The 22,663-nt window shown below is 46.1% G+C and overlaps 2 protein-coding genes and 1 long non-coding RNA gene across 11 annotated transcripts; 2 read left to right on the forward strand and 1 right to left on the reverse strand.

Moving 5' to 3' along the window:
• The first annotated feature begins 3 nt into the window (after positions 1–3).
• Positions 4–7,767, forward strand: klhl8 (kelch-like family member 8). 2 transcript variants are annotated; one of them, XM_052051563.1, is made up of 12 exons: positions 4–114; positions 2,227–2,441; positions 2,601–2,662; positions 2,758–2,923; positions 3,816–4,136; positions 4,216–4,402; positions 4,479–4,622; positions 5,315–5,426; positions 5,591–5,759; positions 5,839–5,998; positions 6,166–6,367; positions 6,456–7,767. In XM_052051563.1, the coding sequence occupies exons 2-12, from the start codon at positions 2,238–2,240 to the stop codon at positions 6,577–6,579; spliced, it is 1,851 nt and encodes a 616-aa protein (XP_051907523.1). In that variant the 5' UTR covers positions 4–114; positions 2,227–2,237; the 3' UTR covers positions 6,580–7,767. The 2 variants fall into 2 exon arrangements, with proteins under 2 accessions (XP_051907523.1, XP_051907524.1); XM_052051564.1 differs by having other exon boundaries at positions 10–114; positions 2,232–2,441.
• Positions 7,768–8,150: 383 nt separating this feature from the next.
• On the reverse strand, positions 8,151–20,663 carry LOC127591534 (uncharacterized). Of its 8 annotated transcripts, none has more exons than XR_007959873.1 (5): positions 20,000–20,663; positions 19,626–19,849; positions 13,603–13,745; positions 12,987–13,526; positions 8,151–11,991 (listed from the first exon to the last, which is right to left on the reverse strand). It is a non-coding gene; the product is annotated as an uncharacterized LOC127591534 (long non-coding RNA). The 8 variants fall into 8 exon arrangements; XR_007959875.1 differs by having other exon boundaries at positions 8,151–11,673; positions 11,908–13,526; XR_007959874.1 differs by having other exon boundaries at positions 8,151–11,740; positions 11,908–13,526.
• On the forward strand, positions 8,560–21,963 carry LOC127591353 (macrophage mannose receptor 1). Its single transcript, XM_052051404.1, has 50 exons — positions 8,560–8,677; positions 9,955–10,100; positions 10,319–10,431; positions 10,562–10,701; positions 10,993–11,216; positions 11,292–11,398; positions 11,601–11,719; positions 11,789–11,924; positions 12,180–12,262; positions 12,497–12,616; positions 12,697–12,798; positions 12,892–13,050; positions 13,180–13,262; positions 13,393–13,537; positions 13,616–13,660; positions 13,745–13,912; positions 14,039–14,158; positions 14,236–14,346; positions 14,408–14,440; positions 14,522–14,656; positions 14,804–14,950; positions 15,038–15,172; positions 15,245–15,402; positions 15,480–15,624; positions 15,690–15,744; positions 15,814–15,880; positions 15,954–16,087; positions 16,159–16,202; positions 16,285–16,458; positions 16,551–16,705; positions 16,804–16,917; positions 17,006–17,121; positions 17,283–17,437; positions 17,515–17,720; positions 17,840–18,017; positions 18,091–18,315; positions 18,392–18,561; positions 18,659–18,729; positions 18,813–18,913; positions 18,993–19,112; positions 19,387–19,524; positions 19,609–19,763; positions 19,845–19,944; positions 20,024–20,259; positions 20,379–20,562; positions 20,663–20,911; positions 21,032–21,214; positions 21,297–21,356; positions 21,603–21,754; positions 21,839–21,963. Exons 1-50 carry the CDS (start codon positions 8,611–8,613, stop codon positions 21,881–21,883), a joined length of 6,528 nt encoding a protein of 2,175 aa, XP_051907364.1. The 5' UTR covers positions 8,560–8,610; the 3' UTR covers positions 21,884–21,963.
• The last annotated feature ends 700 nt before the right edge of the window (positions 21,964–22,663 follow it).

A 22,663-nucleotide genomic window follows, 5' to 3' on the forward strand; every position in this document is an offset into this window, starting at 1 on the left:
ACGGAAAAAAACCTATGACGAGTGGGAAAACCACAATACCCAAGATGCACTAGGTGAAATCACAACAATTCGCCTGAGAAAAAGCCGGCATTTCAACTCTTCCTACCATACGAGGCAAGCAAAATCGACTTGTTTTGAATGGCATATGCCATCATTTCCTGATCATTTCTGTTCTTTATGTCGAGTTAGTCATTACATTTAGGCTTTTTTTTTCCTCTTGCGCTGAGACAAGATTAGCTCTTGTGTCGATGCTAGCTAAATAGCTAACGGTTCCTGTTGCAAACAAGATGGATTACTGACTGTCATTCTTTGTATTTTTATACATTTATATTTTTTTAATTTGATGGGATTTCGTGTGTGCTGGCCACGTTCAAATATGCGGCAATTTAACCGACAGTTTCGGGGTTAAAGACGTCTCGTTGAGTGTTTACGTGTGCTGTGCCTACTCAAGATGTAGATGGCCTACCACACATTAAAGTCTTACTTTCAAGCATCGAGAGATTTGGTATTTTTAAATCGTCGAGCAAGTTTATAAGATGATAGCGTCCTAGCGTGTTCGCTTTATTAAATAAGATTTACGTTTGTTGGTGTTTACATGTTGCCAGTATGGCGTCATTACAAATAAAATGCTTTATGACGTATTTACCTTATAATGTTAGTCGATCTTGACAAAATATGAATATATGTTCATATTTGTACCTAGTCAATTCCAGAGAAATTCGTCACAGACATTTGTGATGTGTTCCTGCAAGGTAATCATGCTGGTTTCAATTAATCCGTTTGAGAAGTTAGGACACACGTTCTACAAAGGTTTTACACTTATTGGATAAATTGAGACTGTTTCGGAAAGTTGGTGGTGATCCCCTCTGGAAGTACTGTAGTTCAGAATCAGTAAAAATGACAATACAAAATGCAATTCTGTAGCAGCACTGTATTTTCTGGAGGCGAATGATCTGAACCTGTTTGGGTAATGTCAAATTCACATGCCAAACTTTAGGCCAACTGCCAGTGTGTAACACATGTTGTAAAAAAGTTAACGCATAGCAACACTGTGCATGTTTTGCTGCGTTTTCATATTTCTGCTTGCAAACGTTCAGGAGGCGTGATGACAAGCTGCTACCCAAAGGATAGTGGAGGGTAGATTAGCCAAAAATTGTGCTCATCAAAGAATATTTTTATTTTGGTGAATATATTTACGTAAAAGTAAAAAGCATAATGTAGTTCAATATAAGATTAAGATTAAGAAAACCTTTATTAGTCTCGCAATGGAGAAATTCAACAAAGTAAAAATAGTGTGTGTTCTGAACGAAAATAATCAGGTAAAAGTAAAATAAATTAAATCTGTTGGATTACTCTTAGAATTGCAATTTAACGACACCCTTGACTTCAAATATACATTTGATGATTGAAAGAAAGGTGGTTCTATTTGTGCAAGATTTTGAGGTCGAGTTCTGCTGCTGTTAAATTATTCACCAGCAGCTTTTTTTTCCTCCCCCAGTAATGAATAATACAACACAAACTGAAGCTGTTTTCGTCTTTAAACCCCAACTGATTTCAGCTTTATTTTCCGCTCGGTCTGTCCAAAGTGAAGTGAAACCAAGCCGTGATTCTTTTGTTGAAATATCAAACTAAACCTGAGCAGAGTGACAATGAGGCTGTTGTGATACTTGAGTCTTATCAGCTCAGACGAAAAGACAGTGCATCATTTGTCTATAAGGTGTTTTTTCCCCGCTAGTACACACTCGTGTTGTTGAGGTAGTCGACTGGGCTGATTTGTACCTTCTATCCTCACGGTAGGATTTTTATTTTCCATCTCACGCTGGATTTTGTGTTCTGTGTGGAAAAACAGTATTTTAAAATAGACTTTTATTTGCAACTTTTGCTTGCAGTCAGTGTTGGTGATTAAAAGGGAAGCGGAATTAAGAGGTGTAGGAGTGGGGGTTGGGGGGGTTGGACTGACCAAACTTGCTCAGCTGGCAGGGAAGATCAAATATTCTGCTTTTGTTGACACTTGTGGTTGGATATTTGCTCTAAAATAACGTCGCCGTTGCTAACAACACAATGCTGTCGGAATTCAGCAATATTTGATCATTTTGGTGTTATTTTTTTTCTCAAATGCAATCTAGGTAAGTGAACTGTATAGTAATGACCCCCCCACCCCAACAAAAAAGTAAGTTTGGGTAGGGTAGTGCTGTCTGTACCTGAACTTGTGTCCTCTATGTCAAGGTAAGGTCGCCATGGCACCAGGGGATGTGGTGCCGGAGCATGTCAAGCAGCCCAAGTCCAAGGAGAAGCCCTCGGCTGCCGCCACCCGAATCAAATCACCCAAAATCGAGTCGGACGGCTCCTTCGTCTTTGAGGCCCAGGAGGCCTGGAAGGACTTCCACAAGTCGCTGAGACATTTCTACGAAGTGGGAGAGTTCTGCGACGTCACGCTTAAGGTCAGATGTCTTCCAAGCGTGTAGTTCTGAAACGACAATGCATAAAAAAGTTCAAATATCAAATCGAACCATTTCCGATCATTTAAATGAGCGTGACCTCTGCAAACTTCCTTCTGAAATGTTTTCCACGTCCTTCTAATCAGGATGTTTTGCATGTAGGTCGGGAGCAGGCTCATACTTTGTCACAAGCTTGTGTTGGCTGCCGTTATCCCCTACTTCAGGTATGCACGCTTGTTCGCAAACAAATTTACAGACGTGTATTAAAACAAATTAAAAAAAAAAGACATGCTAATTCATCATTCTGTTATTCCCTCAGGACCATGTTTCTGACCGATATGACAGAGGCCAAGCAGAAACTGATCGAAATCAAGGACTTTGATGGCGATACCATCCAGGAACTGGTGTACTTCGCCTACTCCTCCAAGCTCACACTCACAGTAGACAATGTCCACCCTCTTCTTTATGCTGCCTGCATCCTTCAGGTAGGTGAACACAGATGTGCAGTCGAGTGTCGTGTCTTCCAACTTTAATATTTTACACGAGGAAACTCACATGCTTGTTAAGAGGAACACAACGCTGATATACGAACAGGAAGCAATGCCTTATTCATTTTTGTGAATGGCCACAGGAGGTGACGCAGGTTCATTTTATCTTCCGCCAGTTTGTGGAACAACCTCGTCTCTCTACCGGCATTGAAGACACATTATTTGTAGTGCCTAAATAATTTTTTTACCAGTTAGATGGAATTGGCAATCTTTCCACCGCACACCAGATCTTTTCAAGGCACAGTAATGGGGAATTGTTGCAATAGAGATGAAAGTCCTCTGGATTTTCATGAAAATTCATCTGGAAAATTCCCAAAAAGTAATCCGGATATTAGTTGACAACATTGAACGAACACGTGTTTTGAGTTCGTTGTTTTGCTCCCGCGTGGGTAGCCATGTTGAGGTGGAGCGACGCGCGCCTCATCAGTTGATAGGCCGATGCTCTCTGCGGTGACCGTGTGAGCGGTCATTGGTTTCGACCAATCAGCGCAGACGCAACGGACATCACAGTTCAAAGAAGCTTTGAACTTCAACAACTTAGCCAGTCTAGCCGACACGACGCTCGAAGCAAGACCGACACACTGTATTGGTAATCTGTGCGCTTTCTTTGCCCAAATATCAAAAAAAAATTCTATGACAACTGTCTTGTCCACGCCGTCTTTCGTCATTCCGCCGGGGTTTAGCAAGTGTTGATTATAAAGAGACAAAAGTGTCTTTCGAAGCACAAAGTTATCTCGCATTACGTATTTTCCAGAATTTTCAGGAAAGTCCACTTTCATCTCCAAATAAAAGCGTCAAGTGTCTTAACGAAACTGACGGAATGTCGCAGGTGGAGCTGGTGGCGCAGGCTTGCTGCGAGTACATGACGACCCACTTCCACCCGACCAACTGCTTGGCGGTGCGCACCTTTGCCGAGACCCACAACCGCGTGGACCTGATGGAAATGGCCGACCGCTACGCCTGCGAGCACTTCAGCGAGGTGATGGAGAGCGACGACTTTACGAGCCTGTCGCCGCAGCACATGTGCACGCTGCTGGCCTCCAGCGAGCTCAACGTCCACTCGGAGACGCAGGTCTATAAGGCGGCCATGAAGTGGCTCAAAGCCAACCCGCAGCACCACCATGACTGGCTGGACCACATCATCTCCCAGGTTTGCGTCATTTTTATGGCTCGCTGTGGTTGTTGACACACACACACACACTCCTGCCCAAAATGTGTTTGGTCTCCAGCTGCGCCTCCCGCTGCTCCCTGTGGACTTCCTGACCGGCACAGTGGCCAAGGATGAGATGATCAAAGGCAACCTGAGCTGCCGCGACCTGATGGACGAGGCTCGGAACTACCACCTGCACATCAGCAACAAGGAGGTGCCTGACTTTGAGTACTCGGACCGCACCGTGCCCCGAAAATACACCGCAGGTGCTTGCTACACTCTTGTGTGTGTCCTTTTGCGTTTTGGAGCAGTTGTCAAAGTAATGCCATTATTTGCTTTTAGGGGTTTTGTTCTGTGTGGGCGGACGTGGCGGTTCGGGTGGCCCGTTTCGCAGCATCGAGTGCTACTCCATTAGTAAGAACAGCTGGTTCCTGGGCCCTGAGATGAACAGCAGACGGCGTCATGTTGGAGTCATTTCTGTCGCAGGTAAAAGTGAAAGCTCGACAGAAATGTAACATTTACCAGGGTCAAACTGTTGCCATTGTACAACTTTTATAAACCATACAAACAACGTTTTTTCATTCATTCATTCATCTTCCGAGCCGCTTGATCCTCACTAGGGTCGCGGGGGGTGCTGGAGCCTATCCCAGCTGTCTTCGGGCAGCAGGCGGGGGACACCCTGAATTGGTTGCCAGCCAATCGCAGGGCACACAGAGACGAACAACCATTCGCACTCACACTCACACATAGGGACAATTTAGAGTGTTCAATCAGCCTGCCATGCATGTTTTTGGAATGTGGGAGGAAACCGGAGCACCCGGAGAAAACCCACGCAGGCCCGGGGAGAACATGCAAACTCCACACAGGGAGGCCGGAGCTGGAATCGAACCCGGTACCTCTGCACTGTGAAGCCGACGTGCTAACCACTGGACTACCGGGCCGCACAAACAACGTACAAACAACGTATTAGGAAAAAAATGTTTTTTACAATACACACGTAACAAGATGCTAAAACAATGTTGCCAATTCCGGAATGCTAACGCTGTTCCTAGCAGGAGTAAGAACAAACCAGGAACAAAGTGCAACCTATTTGAATGTATGTTCCATATAATCCGCCTGTAAAACATCTCGTCTTAATTTCCCCCCCCCCCCCTTTTCACTTTGTGGTGTTTGTACAGGGAAGGTTTACGCCGTGGGTGGACATGATGGTAACGAGCACCTGGGCAGCATGGAGGTGTTTGACCCGCTAACCAACAAATGGATGATGAAAGCCCCCATGAACACTAAGAGGTACTCGCCTGCCATGTATTGTTTGTGTTCATGCTAAGTGCTACGTTTACTTGCCTTCTGGAAATGCGAGAGTGGTCACAGACTAAATCACCATCGCTATTGGATTTTTTTTTCTTCAAAATAGTTCAATTCCAATGTCCTGTGGTGCACCTGTTTTTGTCCAGGAGAGGTATCGCCCTGGCCGCACTTGGCGGTCCCATTTACGCCATCGGTGGTCTGGATGACAACTCGTGCTTCAGCGACGTGGAGCGCTATGACATCGAGAGCAACCGCTGGAGCAACGTGGCCAACATGAACATGCCCAGAGGAGGCGTTGGCTCCGTGGCATTGGGCGTAAGATGCTAAATACGCACGAGCCCGCGCTCGGTCCCCATCTCCTCCTCTTCACCGCATTGTGTCCTCCCGTCGGCAGAGTTTCGTGTACGCGGTGGGCGGCAACGATGGCAGGGCGTCGCTGTCTAGCGTGGAGCGCTTCGACCCGCACCTCAACAAGTGGCTCGAGGTCGCCGAGATGGGCCAGCGGCGTGCCGGGAATGGGGTCAGCAATCTGAACGGATGCCTCTACGTTGTGGGTAAGTAGCGACTGACACTTTCATCCACTTGGGGACTGCCAATGGAAATCAGAATTTAAGCCATCTTTGTTGACCTTGGGCAAGAAGTGTGGTACACCCCAAACTGGTTGCCAGCCAATCACGGGACACCTTCCTATGACGTTGTCCAAATTGTGCGTGTGATCTAGGTGGTTTTGACGACAACTCGCCTCTGTGCTCTGTGGAACGTTTCGACCCGCGAATGAACCGCTGGGAGTTCGTCTCTGAGATGACCACCCCGCGCGGCGGCGTGGGCGTCGCCACGGTGATGAGCCGCGTGTTCGCCGTGGGCGGCCACAACGGCAACATCTACTTGAACACGGTGGAGGCCTTCGAGCCGCGTATGAACAGGTGAGAGGCACACATGGGAAGGATTTCATCAGTTTTTTTTCTCTTCCTTGGATGAAGTATCGATGCGTAACGCCCCAAACCCTTCCAGGTGGGAGCTGTTGGGCTCCGTGTCGCACTGCCGAGCGGGAGCGGGCGTGGCCGTTTGCTCGGCGCACGTGAGCCAGATCCGAGATATCGACCAGGGATCGAACAACGTCGTCAACTGCATGTGACGGCGGGCCGTAAGCGCACACCATCTCTCCTGGTGCTCTTTCTTGTCATCGTTCTTCCATGTCGTCCATTTTGTTCATTCTGTGACCATGTATGTCACACGAGCTCGTTTCATCCAAGGAATTGACCGTCGACTAAGTAACCACGCCTCACGCTGGTGGTGTGGCATTATAATTTTGGGTCATGAGCTAACAGCAGAACAGCATTATTATTATTTCATAGAGACCAATGCATTACTTAACATCAAGCGGACCCAGGTACACTTTCTTTTTCAGTTTCTTTTGTTTTTAAAGTAAATTAACTTTTCTGTTGAGGACGACTGCATAGCTTTACCCAGAGCCCAGAACTTTTGAACCACAGTGATTTGGCCAGTCTGTGAACAGGGGTATGGCCGAGGGAAACGTTAATCCTCAAAATATCGAAAGGGGACCTTTATGAACATTTCACAGATTAACGAGCACAATATTTGATCATGATCATTTGTTGGCGTCTTCGTTTTTCAGAAGCATAATATTTATGCTTATTTTTCTTTTATTTACACACAATTTTTGGTGGGAAAACTAGCTAGAAAGAACATAAAAGTCGACCAGGTTCAAATAACATTTTCACGCGGTTCAAATTCGCTAATCTTGTGTCCGACGAGGTTGACAGGCTTTTGTGTCAGTGAATTCCAAGAGATTTTCAACCGCATCAATCATCATGCTTGAACAATCATGGCTGATAATGTTTTGAATTAAAACTGATTGCTGTGTTGCACAGATGCATTCAAAGGTGTCGGGGACTGCTTTTTGTGCGAGGGGCGGGAGGTCGGGATGTTGATAGCCAGACTGTCAGAAGCTAAATCACACACAACGTTCCAGTCCTCCCATATGAAAAAAGATACATATATTTTTTAATATATTATGGACACTTTTGTAATATGCAAACATCGCTGTATCAAAGCTGTTATGAGTGTTACAATCTTTAGTTGGGCTACAACTTTATCAGCGAAATAAAATTGGAACCTTTACATTTTCCTATGTGGCATTTCGGGCTACAAATAGTGAGTTTCCTTGTTTTCATATTTGGTCAAACTGCGCAGTGAAAAGACACTGGTTCAAAAGGTTGAGCCTGAATATATCCATTTGTTCACTTGTGATGTTTTCCATAGTGCTTTTCTTGTAACTGTTTCAATAAATTTGGGGAAATTACTGAGTTCTGTTGTCTTTAATTAGTTGTCCTAGAATGTGGATTAAAAAAAAAGATTTTAAATATTTTTTGTTAGAGGGGGAAACAAACTTGAAATAAGCGTCACCCCAAACAAAAAAGTCATAAAAACCAAGTTCTTGAAATGTTTTTCAAGAAACTGATATTTTTATGACAAAATATTTTTTAAATAAAAATGTCAACATTTTTTTGTTTAATGTGAATATATTTATAGATGTGTGCCCACCAATTGACTGCCGACGAGTCCAGTCAGCTCGGATAGGCTCGACTTCACACGTATTTTCAGTTCTTGTCTGTAAAACAAAAATACATTGTTGTTGGTTTCTTTCAAATGTAGCAGTGCTTTGCTGTTGAAGACATGGTGGAATAAAGTTAAAAAGTGACCGTTTATTGAAGTAAAGACATGCGCTTGTTATAAAGTGCTGGACTTTGTGAAGTGGAACAAATAAAAAAAAAAGTCATTGACCACACAACTTTCAAAATATCAGGAAAACTGAAATGTAAAAACAGTTGGAACACTTTTTGGCATGTTTATTCAGCATGTATAAAATGTATCAAGAAAAATCCCATTTCAAATCAGTCTTTTAATCGCAATAAACGTGTTTATTTTGCATTACAGTATTTTGTGCCCTTTAAATTTTACACCCTAACATGTATGACTCATGATGAGATGTGCATGCTTTACTGCTTGTACACTTTGAACTCTTTGGGCGCGCGAAGCAAATGAGAAGTTTGATAACCTTCAGACAAATTACACATTGAGCTCAGAAGAAGCATCAGCCTCCACAGTATGCGACAAAGGCGAGCATCAAGAAAACAAGTCAAAGATGAAGAGTAGAGCGAGAAGATCACTTGTGCTGCTGATCGTCTGTTTGGCCGCTTTTCTTGCTCTCGGTAAGTTTTAATTGGGTTTATGTTTGTGATCGTCTGTTTGGCCACTTTTCTTGCTCTCGGTAAATAAGTGGGTTTATGTTTGGGGTCAGCCAATCATCAAATTCAAAACATTCAACCACGCGGCATTATTTGTGACATGAATTAAATGAAATGCATCGTCATCCACGCAAATGTTTTTCCTTCATATCGGGAAGAAATATATGCATGTGTGACGGAGGGTCACAACTATGAGGTCTCAATAACACCAGACACCTCGGTGAGTTATGTTTTTTACAAGATTTCACTAAACGCATCACACTTAGTAGAAACGGCTGCAACGAACAATAATGGCGGCCGCGACGAACTGCGAACTCACAAACAAACATTACCTGCAACACAGTATGGCAGGAGGGATGGGTGAAGTCGCATTGGGTTTCGGTCTCGGAAATAACTGCGCAAAAGACAAGCAATTTCTGTCAACTCAACCAGTAAAAACCTTCACTCGTCAAAATAGGTTTTAAATAACGATATAAAAAGCTATGTGGGCTCAGAACAAATCGGGGAACTAATGAAACACACCACACAGTAGAAAAAAAATAATAAAGTTGAATATTGTCATAAAATTATAAATGAATCCGGACCATTACTAACATTGGCCTTACCATGGGACTTCCTTGTTAGCTTTGCCTGAGCTACGGCGGGAAGCTGGTGCCAGACTGTGCGCTGTTGCGTCACTTCCGCCATAATTTAATACCTGTACTCTTATTGTATCACCCCGTCACGTTTTTGTTTTGTTTCGCATTAAAAAAATGCTCAAGGCATACAAAGATGTGTCTATTTATTTTCATAGTTTGGGGTTTTTTTAAGTAAATAAAAGTAAAAAGTAATTTTAAGGTTTGCATTCTGAAATATTCATTCATTCATTCATTCATTGTTTATTTTAGATGAAACTAGTGTTTGATGTTCATCCCCCAAAACATGCTTGGGATCATTACGATCATGTGACGTAATAATGAAAATGGGGGAGTTAAACATTATCTAAAATTCATTGTGAGGCGCTCAAGTCATGAGACTTTTACAGTTTGTGCATTTCTACGACAATCTCTTTGTACTGTACACGAGTCACAATTTCAACAACAATTGATTCAACTTATTTTCGCACTTTCAACCAGTTCAATTATCTATTCGCCGATTTGTGTGGCTTCTCCAGAATATAATAATAGAAATAGTCACACACGTATTGCTGTTTGTCACATTTATCAAGATGGCAAAGACCTGTATTTGTATTGTATTTCCAGGACAGTGTCAATGCCAAGCAGGCTGGCGAGAGAACGACCACAAATGTTACTACTTCTCCGCTGACACAATGACGTGGTGGGAGGCTAACACCTTCTGTTTATCACAAAATAGCAACTTGATGAGCATTCAGGACATCCACGAGAGGGTGAGGCGCTACATCGTTAAACTGTGATATGAAGTAAAGCAGTCAACAATTTTGTCACTGTATTCTCTTGTACTTTGACCTACAGTAAATCTTTTGTTTCGTTTTTTTTAAATAATTTGGATATGTCCATCTCAGCAAGTTCAAAGTGTGAGTGGTTTTGTCGCCTCTGCCGCTCGGTCATTTGTTCTGTGTTAATTTCCATGGACCATTTCTTGCAGTTGTGGGTCAGGACGCAAATCGGCACAGAGATCTTCTGGATCGGCTTGACAGACGGAATCACAGAGGGCGTGTGGGAGTGGACGGATGGGAGTCCTTTCATACAATACATATCGTATGTATCAATCAGGAAGCGTTAAAATCAGGTCATGACATGGGCCAACAAGAACCAGTAGAATTGCTCAGTCTAGATTATTCCTCCTGGTCCCAGTAGATTTCAATGGCTCAATATTTCTTTTCACCAGGTACTGGGTTCAAGGTCAGCCTGACAACTGGGGTGACGAGCCGGGTGAGGATTGTGGTCAAGTGGTGGGCGGCAGCTCTGGTCGCTGGAATGATGAGAACTGCGACGTCAAGAGGAAATACATCTGCAAGCATGCCAACTGTGAGTCCATTATCTGCATTTTGCTGCAATACAGCTGCAGCGCGACAATGCTCACCAAATACTAAGAGGACAGGCCCCTCCAGATTCTGTATTTTCCTGAGAAACCTTCCTTTGGTTAGCGTGACTGATTTTGAAGAACATAAGCAAATTAAATTGGCATGGCAACTCAGAGGCTAAATGGTTTGTAAAAGTAGCCCAGTGCTACCTGTAGTGCTTAGTCCTACCAAAGGCCTTTCTGGCTCCTGAACTTCCACCACTTAGCCAGACAAAACCCTGAAAATGTGCTCCTAGCCAATCCGGGGCCACACTGCGATCTGAGCAATGGGTGGGACCGGTACAGCTCCAACTGCTACAAGCTGAAGTCGGGAACCGCCAAGAGCTGGTCGGCGGCCCGTCACGACTGCATCATGGAGGGCGGCGACCTCGTCTCCATCACCTCCGAGCGGGAAGAGCTGTATGTGACCGGGTTGCTGGATCCTTTCCGGATCGACCTCTGGATCGGACTCTCCAATCTGGTAAGAGAAAAATCGCTTGCAACCGTGGCAACTATTCCAGGTACTGGATTGAGAACCTGGATTGGTTTTTCGCAGAAATGCAATAAGATCTCGTGTGAGCTCCAAGAAGGAAGCGTTCACATGAACTGGTCCGACGCCCTGCCGATAAACTACACCAACTGGGCACCGGGTGAACCCAAAATGTAAGAAAATCACATTGTTGCATTGTGAATTTCCAGTCTTCTGCTCCGACCGTTAAATCATCAGATCAGGAACGGGAAGGGGGGAAAAAAAAAACACTAAGACCCAACACCATATGATAATTGCATAGGACAGACATCAAGCTCCAATTAGGCCTGCTTACCCGAATAAGTACACCCCGCTTTCCGCAACGTCTCCCAACAGCAACGGCGAAGTGGGCTCCTGCACGGCGATCATCAAAGATCGCTCTGATGAGTTTGGCAAGTGGAGGTCACACCTATGCCGTCAGGAGCGTCCGTACATGTGCAAACGGCCAGTGAACAGTGAGCGACGCCGTCATTTATCTGCACTTGAAATATGAGAAACGCGCAATCATCGCATCCCCGCTTCAGCCATCTGCCCTGCCGGATGGCAGAGTTTTTCCGGAAGCTGCTACTGGCTAGTCAGCAACACTGACCTACTGACCACCTGGTACGAGGCCTTCGCCACATGCTCCAATGAGGGGGCTCACCTGCTCGTCATCAACAGGTAAACTCTGGACACTATTGCAGCTTCGGGGGGGTAAGATGGCTTATCGTCTTAAGGTTCCTCGCTCCTATGTATATAAAGTGTAAAAATGGAACTAATGTTGTTGTTACAATCGTCTTATTTTCGTATGCAACAATAATACTTATTGGGGGTTGGGTGGGCACTTCTGGCAGTGGTATTTTAACCTCTGCAACTTTGAATGGATTTTGTGGTCACCATTTTAACCTACACAACCTTTATTTGTTTTTCTTGCAGCCAAGATGAACAATTCTTCATTAACGGGAAACTTCCTGACTTTCACCAAGTGGATGTTCCTGACATCTGGATTGGTTTATCAGGTACACCATTTGATTTTTTTCTCCATCCATCCAGTTTTTGAGTAATAGATAGCAAACGGCGCCAAACTTTGGACCCAAAATAGGTTTTGGCTGATTGACCAAAGCAAGGTGCTGTAAGCCATTTCAGTTGACTAGTTTCAGTCCTGGGACCAAATGGTATTTTCAAATTTTGGACGCGTCGGCTTTGTCAATGAATCGCATATACTGAACATTTAACCATAATTGGTGTTCCAGATAAGGACCAGGATGGGACATTCCACTGGGTGGACAAAACCCCCGTTAACTACACAAACTACGGACCCGGTTGGCCTAGAAACACTGCAAACATCTGGGACTGCGGAATGATCTTCACAGGTAGCGTGCGCCTTACCCTAAAACCGACTACCAAATGAAATCACAAGCCCCAACACGTATATGTTGTTGACCCCAAAAAGGAAATTATGAAGGAAAATGGGAAACCAGCAGCTGCTTCAAGAAGCACGGTTACATTTGTGAGATGACGGGAGGTCAAAACCCCAAACCGACTCCAGCGCCGAGTGAGTCTCACAGTTGACCCCCCCCCCCCCCCATCTCCGCTCCCCTTATCGTCAATACCTTCAAGGTTTTGTAATAAATGTTTCTCCACTTAGCTTCCCACTGCGACCCCGGCTATTTGCTGTATGGTGACTTTTGCTACCATTTCGAGGGGGAACTGGTGAAAACATGGCAAGATGCAGAGACTTACTGCGTCGCACAACAAGGTCACCTCGTCAGCTTTCACTCGCAGGAAGAGCTCAGCTTCTTGATTGGTGAGACTAACTGTCCACTTGGGGATTCGTTGCAACGTCAGAATCATCCCATAACATCCTTCAAGCTTTGATCTGTAATTCGAAAAAGCTAATGTTCGCACTTTTTTTTTATTTGTTTCCCCCCTGAAGCCCACATGCCGGGAAAGGCGTGGGTGGGACTCAACGATATTAATATCGAAAGCCAGTTTGTGTACACTGACGGAACAGCTACAGTAAGTGGAACACCTACACGTAGTGTCCCCGAAAAGTTTTTAATTTGAAAGAAATTCAGAAAACACGTCTTGAAATGCAAAAAATAATCATCGTATTAAAAGTGAGCGACATTCCAAATGTTTTGCACAGAACCTCCTCCCGTGGGCACCAAACCAGCCGGACAACTGGCAGAACAACGAGGACTGCGTTCACCTGGAAGGTCCGATGCACACAGAAGCGGGAAAACTCAAAGACGACTTCTGCACAGCCACCAATGAATTCATCTGCAAAAAAGGTCCAAAAGTCATTCACTCTTTCTTTGCATGTATTCTAACGTGGTCTCTCATATTTCATACTTACGGCATCCCTGCAGCCAAGGGCCAGGGGCCTCCTCCCCAGCCGCCAACATCAGGACCAGGTGGATCTCACGAACTCACACCGCGGTGAACACCACTCTTCCTTACACGTACGATTTGGTTGTCAGGAAGCATTTTCGTTGCAGGCTGGAATGAAAAATGCAGCTCGTGGACGGCGGACCCCTTTAATGACTTTTGCTACCTGTTCAATTCCCTGTCGGCGAGGACTTGGGCTGAGGCGCGAGCCGACTGCGTCAACCAGGGAGGAGACTTGGTCAGCATCACCGACCCCTTTGAACAAGCCTTCATACAAGGTGCACCAACCATTTCGTGTCTCGGATCTAAAGTTCTGGGTTCAATTCTCAGCTATATAGCCTTCTGGTGTCCAGTTTGCATGTTTTTGCGACCTTGGGGAATCCTAAATGAGTGTCCCCTTTTAGGTGTGATTCAGGTGAGCCCAACCGGGATCTCCCTGTGGATGGGCGGCCATGATTCCATCACTGAAGGCGGCTGGGAGTGGACAGATGGATCCCCGTTCAGATACGTACGCTGGAGTGCAGGTGCATTTCAAACCTCTGTCATGTTTTTAGGTTACAATGTTGAGAAACGCGGTGCTTCAAGATCTTTCTCCTTACAGGTAATCCCGACAACTACTTTGGCGAAGACTGTCTTTCCATCATCATCAACAACGGCTACTGGAATGACGATAACTGTGAGAACAGGAGAGGGTACATCTGCAAGAGAAGAGGTAAGATGCAATGTACTAATTCTTGCTGCACATCGCTTCAATCTCTGGGATTCTTTTGCAGGAAGGACACCGGAACCCCCACCCCCTCATGATGGTATGTCACCTTTAAGTTGAGTCTTAAAAAAATAGTGGACAAAAAAATAAAAATAAAAATAACGCAATCATGCTTTCGCAGGGTTCATGACGGCAATCGCTTGCCAGGAAACATCCATTGTCCTTCATTGTCCGCAAGAAAGTGTCATCAACATCCAGTCAGCTTTCTACGGACGGAAGAGTAGTGACGTCTGTCCACATCTCGGAGGGTCAGATGGTAAGATCCAAGAATACACGACCGACTACTTTGATCCATAGTCGTCGTATTTTTTTTAACCCCCTCATCCGCCCTGTAACCTAATAAAATGCTGAGCTGTCCACTGTCGTGATCGCCGGAAATCTTAGCAATCGGTATCACTTGCAGGGAGCTGTATGGTGGAAGGCGTCCTCCCGTACTACAGGAAAGTCTGCGACAACCGTCCCTTCTGCTTGGCGTACGCATACGCCGAGGTGGACCCTTGCCCCTCGGTTTCCAAATACCTCGAGATCGTCTACAGCTGCGAACAGAAAGGTGGGCTTTACAGCTTAGTCCAGTTTAAATCCCTCGGAAACAACCTGTAAGTAACCTGCCCCAACAATGACTTTTGGCTGTTCTCAGTGTGTCTTCACGGTCTGGGTATGGAGGACAGGAACATCACAGACTCCCAAATTTCAGCCTCCTCATCCATGAGCAGCTTCCCCCCCAACAAAGCCCGCCTGAACGGAAACTCCTGTTGGAAGCCAATCGGAAATCGTAAGTAGAAAGCTCATAACCATCGAGCGTTCAAATACACCAAGATATTTTGGGCGATGTAATGTCTTGCAGCCACCGGCAGCTGGATCCAGGCAAGTCTTGGCCAGAAAAGAAAGGTGACGGGGATCGTGATACAAGGTTGTCCTAACAGTGACCACTGGGTCACAAAGTTTAAGATGCAGCATAGTATCGATGGACAGTCGTGGACGGACTACACAGCTGACGGGCAGGTAAGCAAGGCGGCCGGTCAATAACACTCCAACCTGATAAAATGCAAACTTAGACTATTTGTATGTTCTATTTGCAGTTTTTGCCCGGATCAACAGACAGAAACACCGCCGACACTCAGCTCCTCGGCACGCCTGTTTCTGCTCAGTACATTCGCATCCTGCCACTGGAGTATAGCGGTCAAGTCGGCCTTCGCTTTGAGGTCTTGGGATGCACGCCTGACTGTGAGCAAAACACTCCGCCGCCAGAATTAAAAGCATGCTTTTGAATTCAACCTTACGTCTGACAGATGCGATCACCTGTGCCAGCAAGGCTAACTTTGACCTCGGCAATGACCGAATGACGTGAGTTAAACTTGACATATTTTCCGTGTGACATGTTTTCCACTTTAATCCAACCCATGTCTTCTTCAGGGTCCACTGTCCAGCGGGCTGCGCTAAATCCAGCTACGCCGTCTATGGAACTGACATCTATCGAGCGGTATGAGATTGCAACCACCACCCGTTGAGTCTTATCTACGACAGACACTTTTTTTCTGGTTCGATTGGGACAGGATTCAAACATCTGTGCAGCCGCTATCCACGCCGGCGTCGTTCTGAGTGAAATCGGAGGAGATTGTACTTTGCTGAAAGCTGAGGGAAAGAATTTCTATGCCGGCTCAACCAGGAATGGGATTACTTCGACACAGTGAGTGGGCTAGGATAACACCGCTAAGTTTAATGAAGAAGCGGAGCTAATTATGACGATCATATCTGCAGATATGACGGCGAATATCCTCTGTCTTATACTTTTGCAAATGGAGGTAAGTGTACTCCCATTTTTTTTCCCATGTTACAACATCAACTGTTCACAACTGCGACACTCACATGGGATCTCATCTTCAGAGTTAAGATGTTCGGGACCCGACTGGTACGAGTTCGGGGAGTTCTGTTACAAATCATTCCAGGACAAAAAGACATGGGCCGATGCTCAGGACACCTGTAGGAGTATCGGTGCTGAACTCGTGTCCATCCGCTCCATGGTGGAGCAGAGCTGGCTGGAAAGTTACCTGTACTTTGGTGCGTAACACCATTCAAACACATAACGGTCCCAATCAGAACTCAAAGTTTAATACTTGAATAAAATGTTTGTGCCTGTCCATCCTCTGCAGCCACCAGTGACATGTGGACAGGACTGAATGACTTATTAGTTTCCGGCATGTACGTATGGTCGGACCAACACATGGTGACTTTCACCTACTGGGCCCCGGGACAACCCAACAACCATCACGGTTTCAATGACGATTGTGTGAAAATGTTACACCAGGTGCGGTGACATAGCAACGATGTACTCATCCACCACTTTATGAACAACACCTGCAAAATCTCTCGACAGAGATTCGTTTTTTTTTTTTTAACTTTCAGACTGGCAGATGGAACGACGTGTCCTGCACAGAACTCAATAGGTTCATGTGTAAAATGCCCAAGGGGCATTACCAGCTTCCCTCAGTGAAGCCCACTGTGTACGGCTGCCCGCAGGTGGGACAGGCAAAACACCCTTGACACTTTTTACCGCCTTTTGTACTGTATGAAAGTTGCACATCCACTGCTGGGTGTTATGCGTCAGGGCTGGGAGGCTTACGGCTACGGTTGCTACTGGATGGAGGAGACGGGTCGGAGCTGGTCGGACGCCAAGGCCTTTTGTAAAGAGCAGGATGCATTTTTGCTGCACATCGGAGACATGTGAGTGGCTAGTGTGTCAGTTTCGGTGCTGTAAAAACTATGCTTGTATGTCCACCGAATTAATTTTAGTGAAAAAAGCTCGTTGGTCACTGCGAAGATAAGGACACGCTACCGCCGATGTAGAGATCGAGAGGCTTCCCTCAACTAATGTTTCATTGCAGATACGAGCAAGCACATTTTACGGTGGTGCTGTCAGGAAAAACAGGTTTGTGGTGGATTGGTCTGCGAGCCAAAGGGGGTACCGGCGGAGGGGTGCAGTATATCTGGGAGAATGGCTACCCATTGACCTTCACTCACTGGGACAGAAACCAGCCAGGTACAGAAGTGATCCTCCAAAGAAATAGAGAGAAAGTTACACGAGGTCATTTGATATTTATGGTCACATGTCACCAGATAACGGGGATGGCACATGCGTGGCCATGACAACCGGTCAAGTCGGGGGCTTCTGGGATGACAAGCAGTGCTCAGAGAAATTTGCCTTTGTCTGTGAGAAACCCCGGCCAGACATCACCCCGCCCACCGAGGCCCCAACCCCTCCTCCCGCACAGGACTGCGTTGCTAGCTGGACCTCCAAGCCCAATTTTAGGAATTGTTACAGGGTATAGCTTTCACACCTGCACAAAAATTTCAATTGCGCCCCTAACCCTGGTTGATGAATCCATTCGTACTTGGTACTGGATGTCCCATGACCATGTGGCTGATAGTTGATGTCTTGCAGCTCTTCCACAATGTGGACTGGTCCCTGAAGAAGAGCTGGGGGGCTGCGCATGAAGACTGTGTGGCAAGGGGGGCCAACCTGGTCAGCATCCACAGTCAGGAGGAGGAGGACTTCCTGTCCCTTTACAGCAAAGGAAGCAGCAAGTGGATTGGCCTGAGGAACAACCCCACAGAAGGAGGTGCGTCCACGGTGAAGGTCCCCGGAAACCATGATCCAAAGGAAGACGTCCGGTTAACTCCTCTTAATGGTAGGATATTCCTGGAGTGATGGTTCAGCGCTCTCGCACACCCACTGGGGTCCCGGCGAGCCAAACAACCACGAGGGTCGGGAGGAGTGCGTGGAGATGGTTAGCAGCGCCAACGGCACCTACTCCTGGTGGAACGATCTCAACTGCGATGCCCACCAAGACTGGATATGCATGATTGCCAAAGGACAGAACCCCATCCTGCCTCCGGTGCCCCCCTCGCCAGTACCGGGTAAACAAAACCCCCATGTGGGGTTTAGGTCACTTTGATGCTTGGTCAAAATATAACCTCGTGTGTCCTTGCACAGCTCCTGATTGTGGCAGCAACCCCGGATGGAGGAAGAACAACAACATGTGCTACTACTACAACGACACGGACATTGTGGACTTCCACACGGCTATGCACCGCTGTTGGGTCGAGAAAGCCCGACTCGTCTCCATCCTGAACAAGGACGAACAGGCATATGTCAACAGCATGGTAGGACTTTACAGCTCTTGAAAGGATGACGTAGATTTTTATCTCCAGGGTGAAAATGGCTGATCTTGCGTGATTTATGTTTTTCCCTTTCCTCCAGGTGGGAACGGGTCAGATTTCTGCTGCTTGGATTGGACTGAGGATGTTGGGGATTTCAGATGGCCAATATGCGTGCGTCATCTCGCAGCGTTGCCTTAAAACGTGGCGCTTGATGGATCCGACAATTCCAAGTTCTTGATTGTTAATTCATGCAGGTGGCAAGACAATTCTCCCGTCTCGTACACACATTGGAGTCCAGGTGAGCCCAACAACGCCAACGGGGAGGAACAGTGCGTTCAGATGAAGCGACATCAAGGTACTGGAGAGTTCCTCTGACTGGAAAGTTGCCAGATGTATCCCAGAGCTGATGTTTTCTGAACCCCGACACACTCAAGGTGGTTGGAACGACGTGAACTGTGGTCGAGCCGCAGCTGGGTACGTGTGCAAGAAGTTTCCCGGAACCGATCACACTCCTCCTCCCCCCACGCAACCCTGGGAGGGCTACTGCCCAGCCGGTAATGCTTCATGTTTCACAAATAGGCTGGACTATGTTTTCATTGGCTTGGAAAAATATAACTTTTCTTGAACTGAAGCATATGACTTAATTCTTGGGGGGGGGGGGGGGGAATACTATTTTTGTAAAACATATTCTTGTCAATATTTGACAATACTTGGGAAAAATACAACTATTCTTATTTTGTGGTCTGCATGTTTTTGTCTGCTTTGTTCTGGCTGGACTGTTAAAAAAATGTGAATGCATAAAATATTCTTGTTTTCTCCTCCACTTAGGATGGATGCATTTCAACGATAAATGTTTCCTGTTCAAGGGAAAGAAAAACGATATTAAAGCCAACTGGACGCATGCACGAAGTTTGTGCAAAGACCAAGGAGGAGAGCTGGCCGTTATCGACAATCAATATGAAAATGGTCAGTAGGGGAACTTCGCCTGTGAGAATTACACTCTAGTGTTGTCCCTCTTTAAATAAAAAAAAAAATTGCATTTCTTCTTAGACTTTGTGTCCAGTTACCTGAAAGACATGGAGCTTCCCACGTGGATCGGTTTGTCCGACATCCTGGTGGAGAATCAGTACGCCTGGAGCGATGGCGTGAGCCCAGTCCTCTACACCAACTGGAACGGCAAAGAGCCCAACAACGCAGGGGGGACGGTGAGAATATGCTACCCATGACTCCTTTCGGCTGTGCGCCTGTCATCGCAATGACTTTGAAAATCCTGCCGTTGTTACCAGGAGCACTGTGTGAGCATAAGTCACAGTGTACTTGTGAGCGGGAAGTGGAATGACGACGCTTGTCATAAAAAACACAGTTTTGTCTGCTTCAGGAAGAAATGTAAGTGCGGGGCCACTTAAATGCGATTGGACAACTTCAACATACTGATACTCACTCTGTTCTGCGGGTTCCACCTCAGCGAGCAGTATCACGCCGCCTCATCCTACAAGCAGCCCCTGTCCCGCCGGCTACATATCCTGGTACTTGAACTGCTACAAGCTGGTGGAGGAGCCGGCGACCTGGGATGCAGCTCAGAAGGCTTGCGAGCAGCAGGGCGCCAACCTGGCTAGCATCGACATGAGCTACGACCAGGCCTTTGTCGCCGGAGTGGTCCTGCAGGGAAAAGCTGATGCCTGGATCGGACTGAAGCTCAAGGTGCTGTGTCAGGCGGGACGGGGAGACCACAAATAAATAGCTACAAATAGCACACATGTATTCACATGCACTGTTTTTTTTTTAATACTACTCTAGTCTCGTGTAATCTGGTCTTGCAGGATGATGGCTCCTTCGCCTGGACAGATGGCTGGCCGGTATTCTTCACTCAGTGGGGTCCCGGAGAGCCCGACAACCTAAAAGACGAGGGTTGTGTCAGCATGCGAGGGTCGCCATTGTTTCACGGCACTTGGAACGACACCCGGTGTGACCAAGCCAAACCCTACATCTGCAAGATCTCCTCCGGTATCACCCCCCCACCCCCACCCCACCCGCCTTCACTGTTCATCGGGTTGATTTGCAAAGAGCCATCTAGTTTCACTTACTCAACTCAATCTTTCCTCAGAGAGACCACCGGTGACTCCCGCTCCCGGCGACGGGAAGTGCTTACCATTCTGGATTCCGTACGGTCGCTACTGTTACTGGGTCTACAATGAGCAGAAGGGCTTCTCCTGGCCCGACTCGCGACATTACTGCCAAGAAGCGAAGACTGAGCTGGCGTCCTTCCACAGTAGGGCAGAGTTGGAGTTTATCAGGAATCTCAACCACACCAAATATCACAACTTTTGGATCGGCCTCACCAGGGATCGCAACTGTGAGCCAACTTGAGTTACCTTTTGGGTATTCTGTAGCTCAAATACATGCTAATTTTCAGAGGTGGCAAATTTTTTTTTACTTCCCACCACCGTGTGCTTGCTTACTTGTCCATTTACAGTTGGCTGGAGCTGGACGGACAAGACGCCTCTGGGCTTCCTCAACTGGGCTCCCGGTGAGCCCAATGCGGCTTTTCACCCGGGCCAAGTGGCCGAGGAGAACTGCGTGGAGATGTACCACGACGGACGTTGGAACGACAACGACTGCCTGCAGAAAAGAGGCTTCGTGTGCCGTCACAGACAATGTAAGCATTCCGATAGGTCGAGAGTAGCGAGTGCTTCCTCGCAACCACTCAAGACTGATCTTTGTCGTCTTTTTGGCATCAGACTACACCACCGACGATGGCGGAAACCCCGTTTTTCCTACAGACGGTCCAAATGTTGACGGTGAGTGTGACACTGACTTATCAGAGTAGAACATGCTCGTGATGTATGATTAATGGCATTTTAATTTATTTATTGGAGTCATTTGACTTACAAGCTTGGTCAGAGACAGACTTGTATGTCAAGGTACCACTATTGCAAAATGCAACCTGATCCAAAAAAAAAAAAAATGCAAAAAGAGTGAAAAGTGAGAGGATAAATCATGCCTGTTATTTAACTTCTCCCGGATATTTATCACTTAACTTGCAGACAGTGGCGTGAACGTCGGTGTCATCGCTGCAGTCGTCGTCATTGTCAGCCTGATAGCCGGACTCCTCTTCTACGTGTTCAGCGTGCGAGGCTACAAGTTGAGCAGCCTAAGGCAAAGCTTCTCGAAGCGGACGACCACGAACGTCGACATTGTGAGTTATCAATTCCCGAGAACTAGTTTTAGTTTTTTTTTTTTAAACAATTAAACATGCTAACAATTCACTTTTCTGTTGCAGCCTGCATTCAGCAACCCCAACTTTATGGATGATGTGGACAAATAACTTTCACAATGTGGCAAATGTTTTCCCACGTTGTGATGAAAGAGCCAAAACAGAATGCTAAATGACAGCAGTGAACAAACAACATCGTCAGATCACTCACTGACCAATTACACTTTTAAGTCAAAGTACCTTTGTTTTGTAATATTGTGAGTAATCGACTGTACATTAACAAACCCCCCGAAAATAAAATGTAAATGGCAAATGGATTTCCAGTGTTTATTTTCCTCTGAACACTGAAACAGAAAAACCGACACATTCCACAATTCCAATACATCCTCATAATCATCATCTTAATCGTGATTACCAGTTGGGCCAGGACGTGTAAAAATCATCGCCATGTCAATCGTTAACGTCTGCTACAGTTTGGACGAGGCCAAGAAAAAAAGTAAACTAATGGCGGGGTGAGATGACCTTTGAAGGCTCTGCTGCCACTCACACAATTTTTCGTACATTTTTTGGGGTTAATGCACAGGTCCAAACCAACAAATGCTTCACAATTAAAGACTTTCATCAAGTGCAGGTCAGCACTTGGTGCCATGTGGGGGAAAAAAAATAATAAACGTACTTTGTCATACTCGCCCGTTAAAGCAAGAGAAAACCGTAAACTTGACTCAACCATACAATATTCCAACTCGCCACTGTTTTTTCTCACCAAAGGAAAGGAAAGCGACAAGCTGCCCTCTGGAGCTGAGATGGTTTCCTAATGCAAACTAATTTTCGGAAAGTGCACATCGTTTACAAAAAAAAAAAAAACGAATAGCAACAACAATAAATTTAAAA

The sequence above is a fragment of the Hippocampus zosterae genome, chromosome 18, assembly GCF_025434085.1.
Source record: "Hippocampus zosterae strain Florida chromosome 18, ASM2543408v3, whole genome shotgun sequence".
NCBI lineage: Eukaryota > Metazoa > Chordata > Actinopteri > Syngnathiformes > Syngnathidae > Hippocampus > Hippocampus zosterae.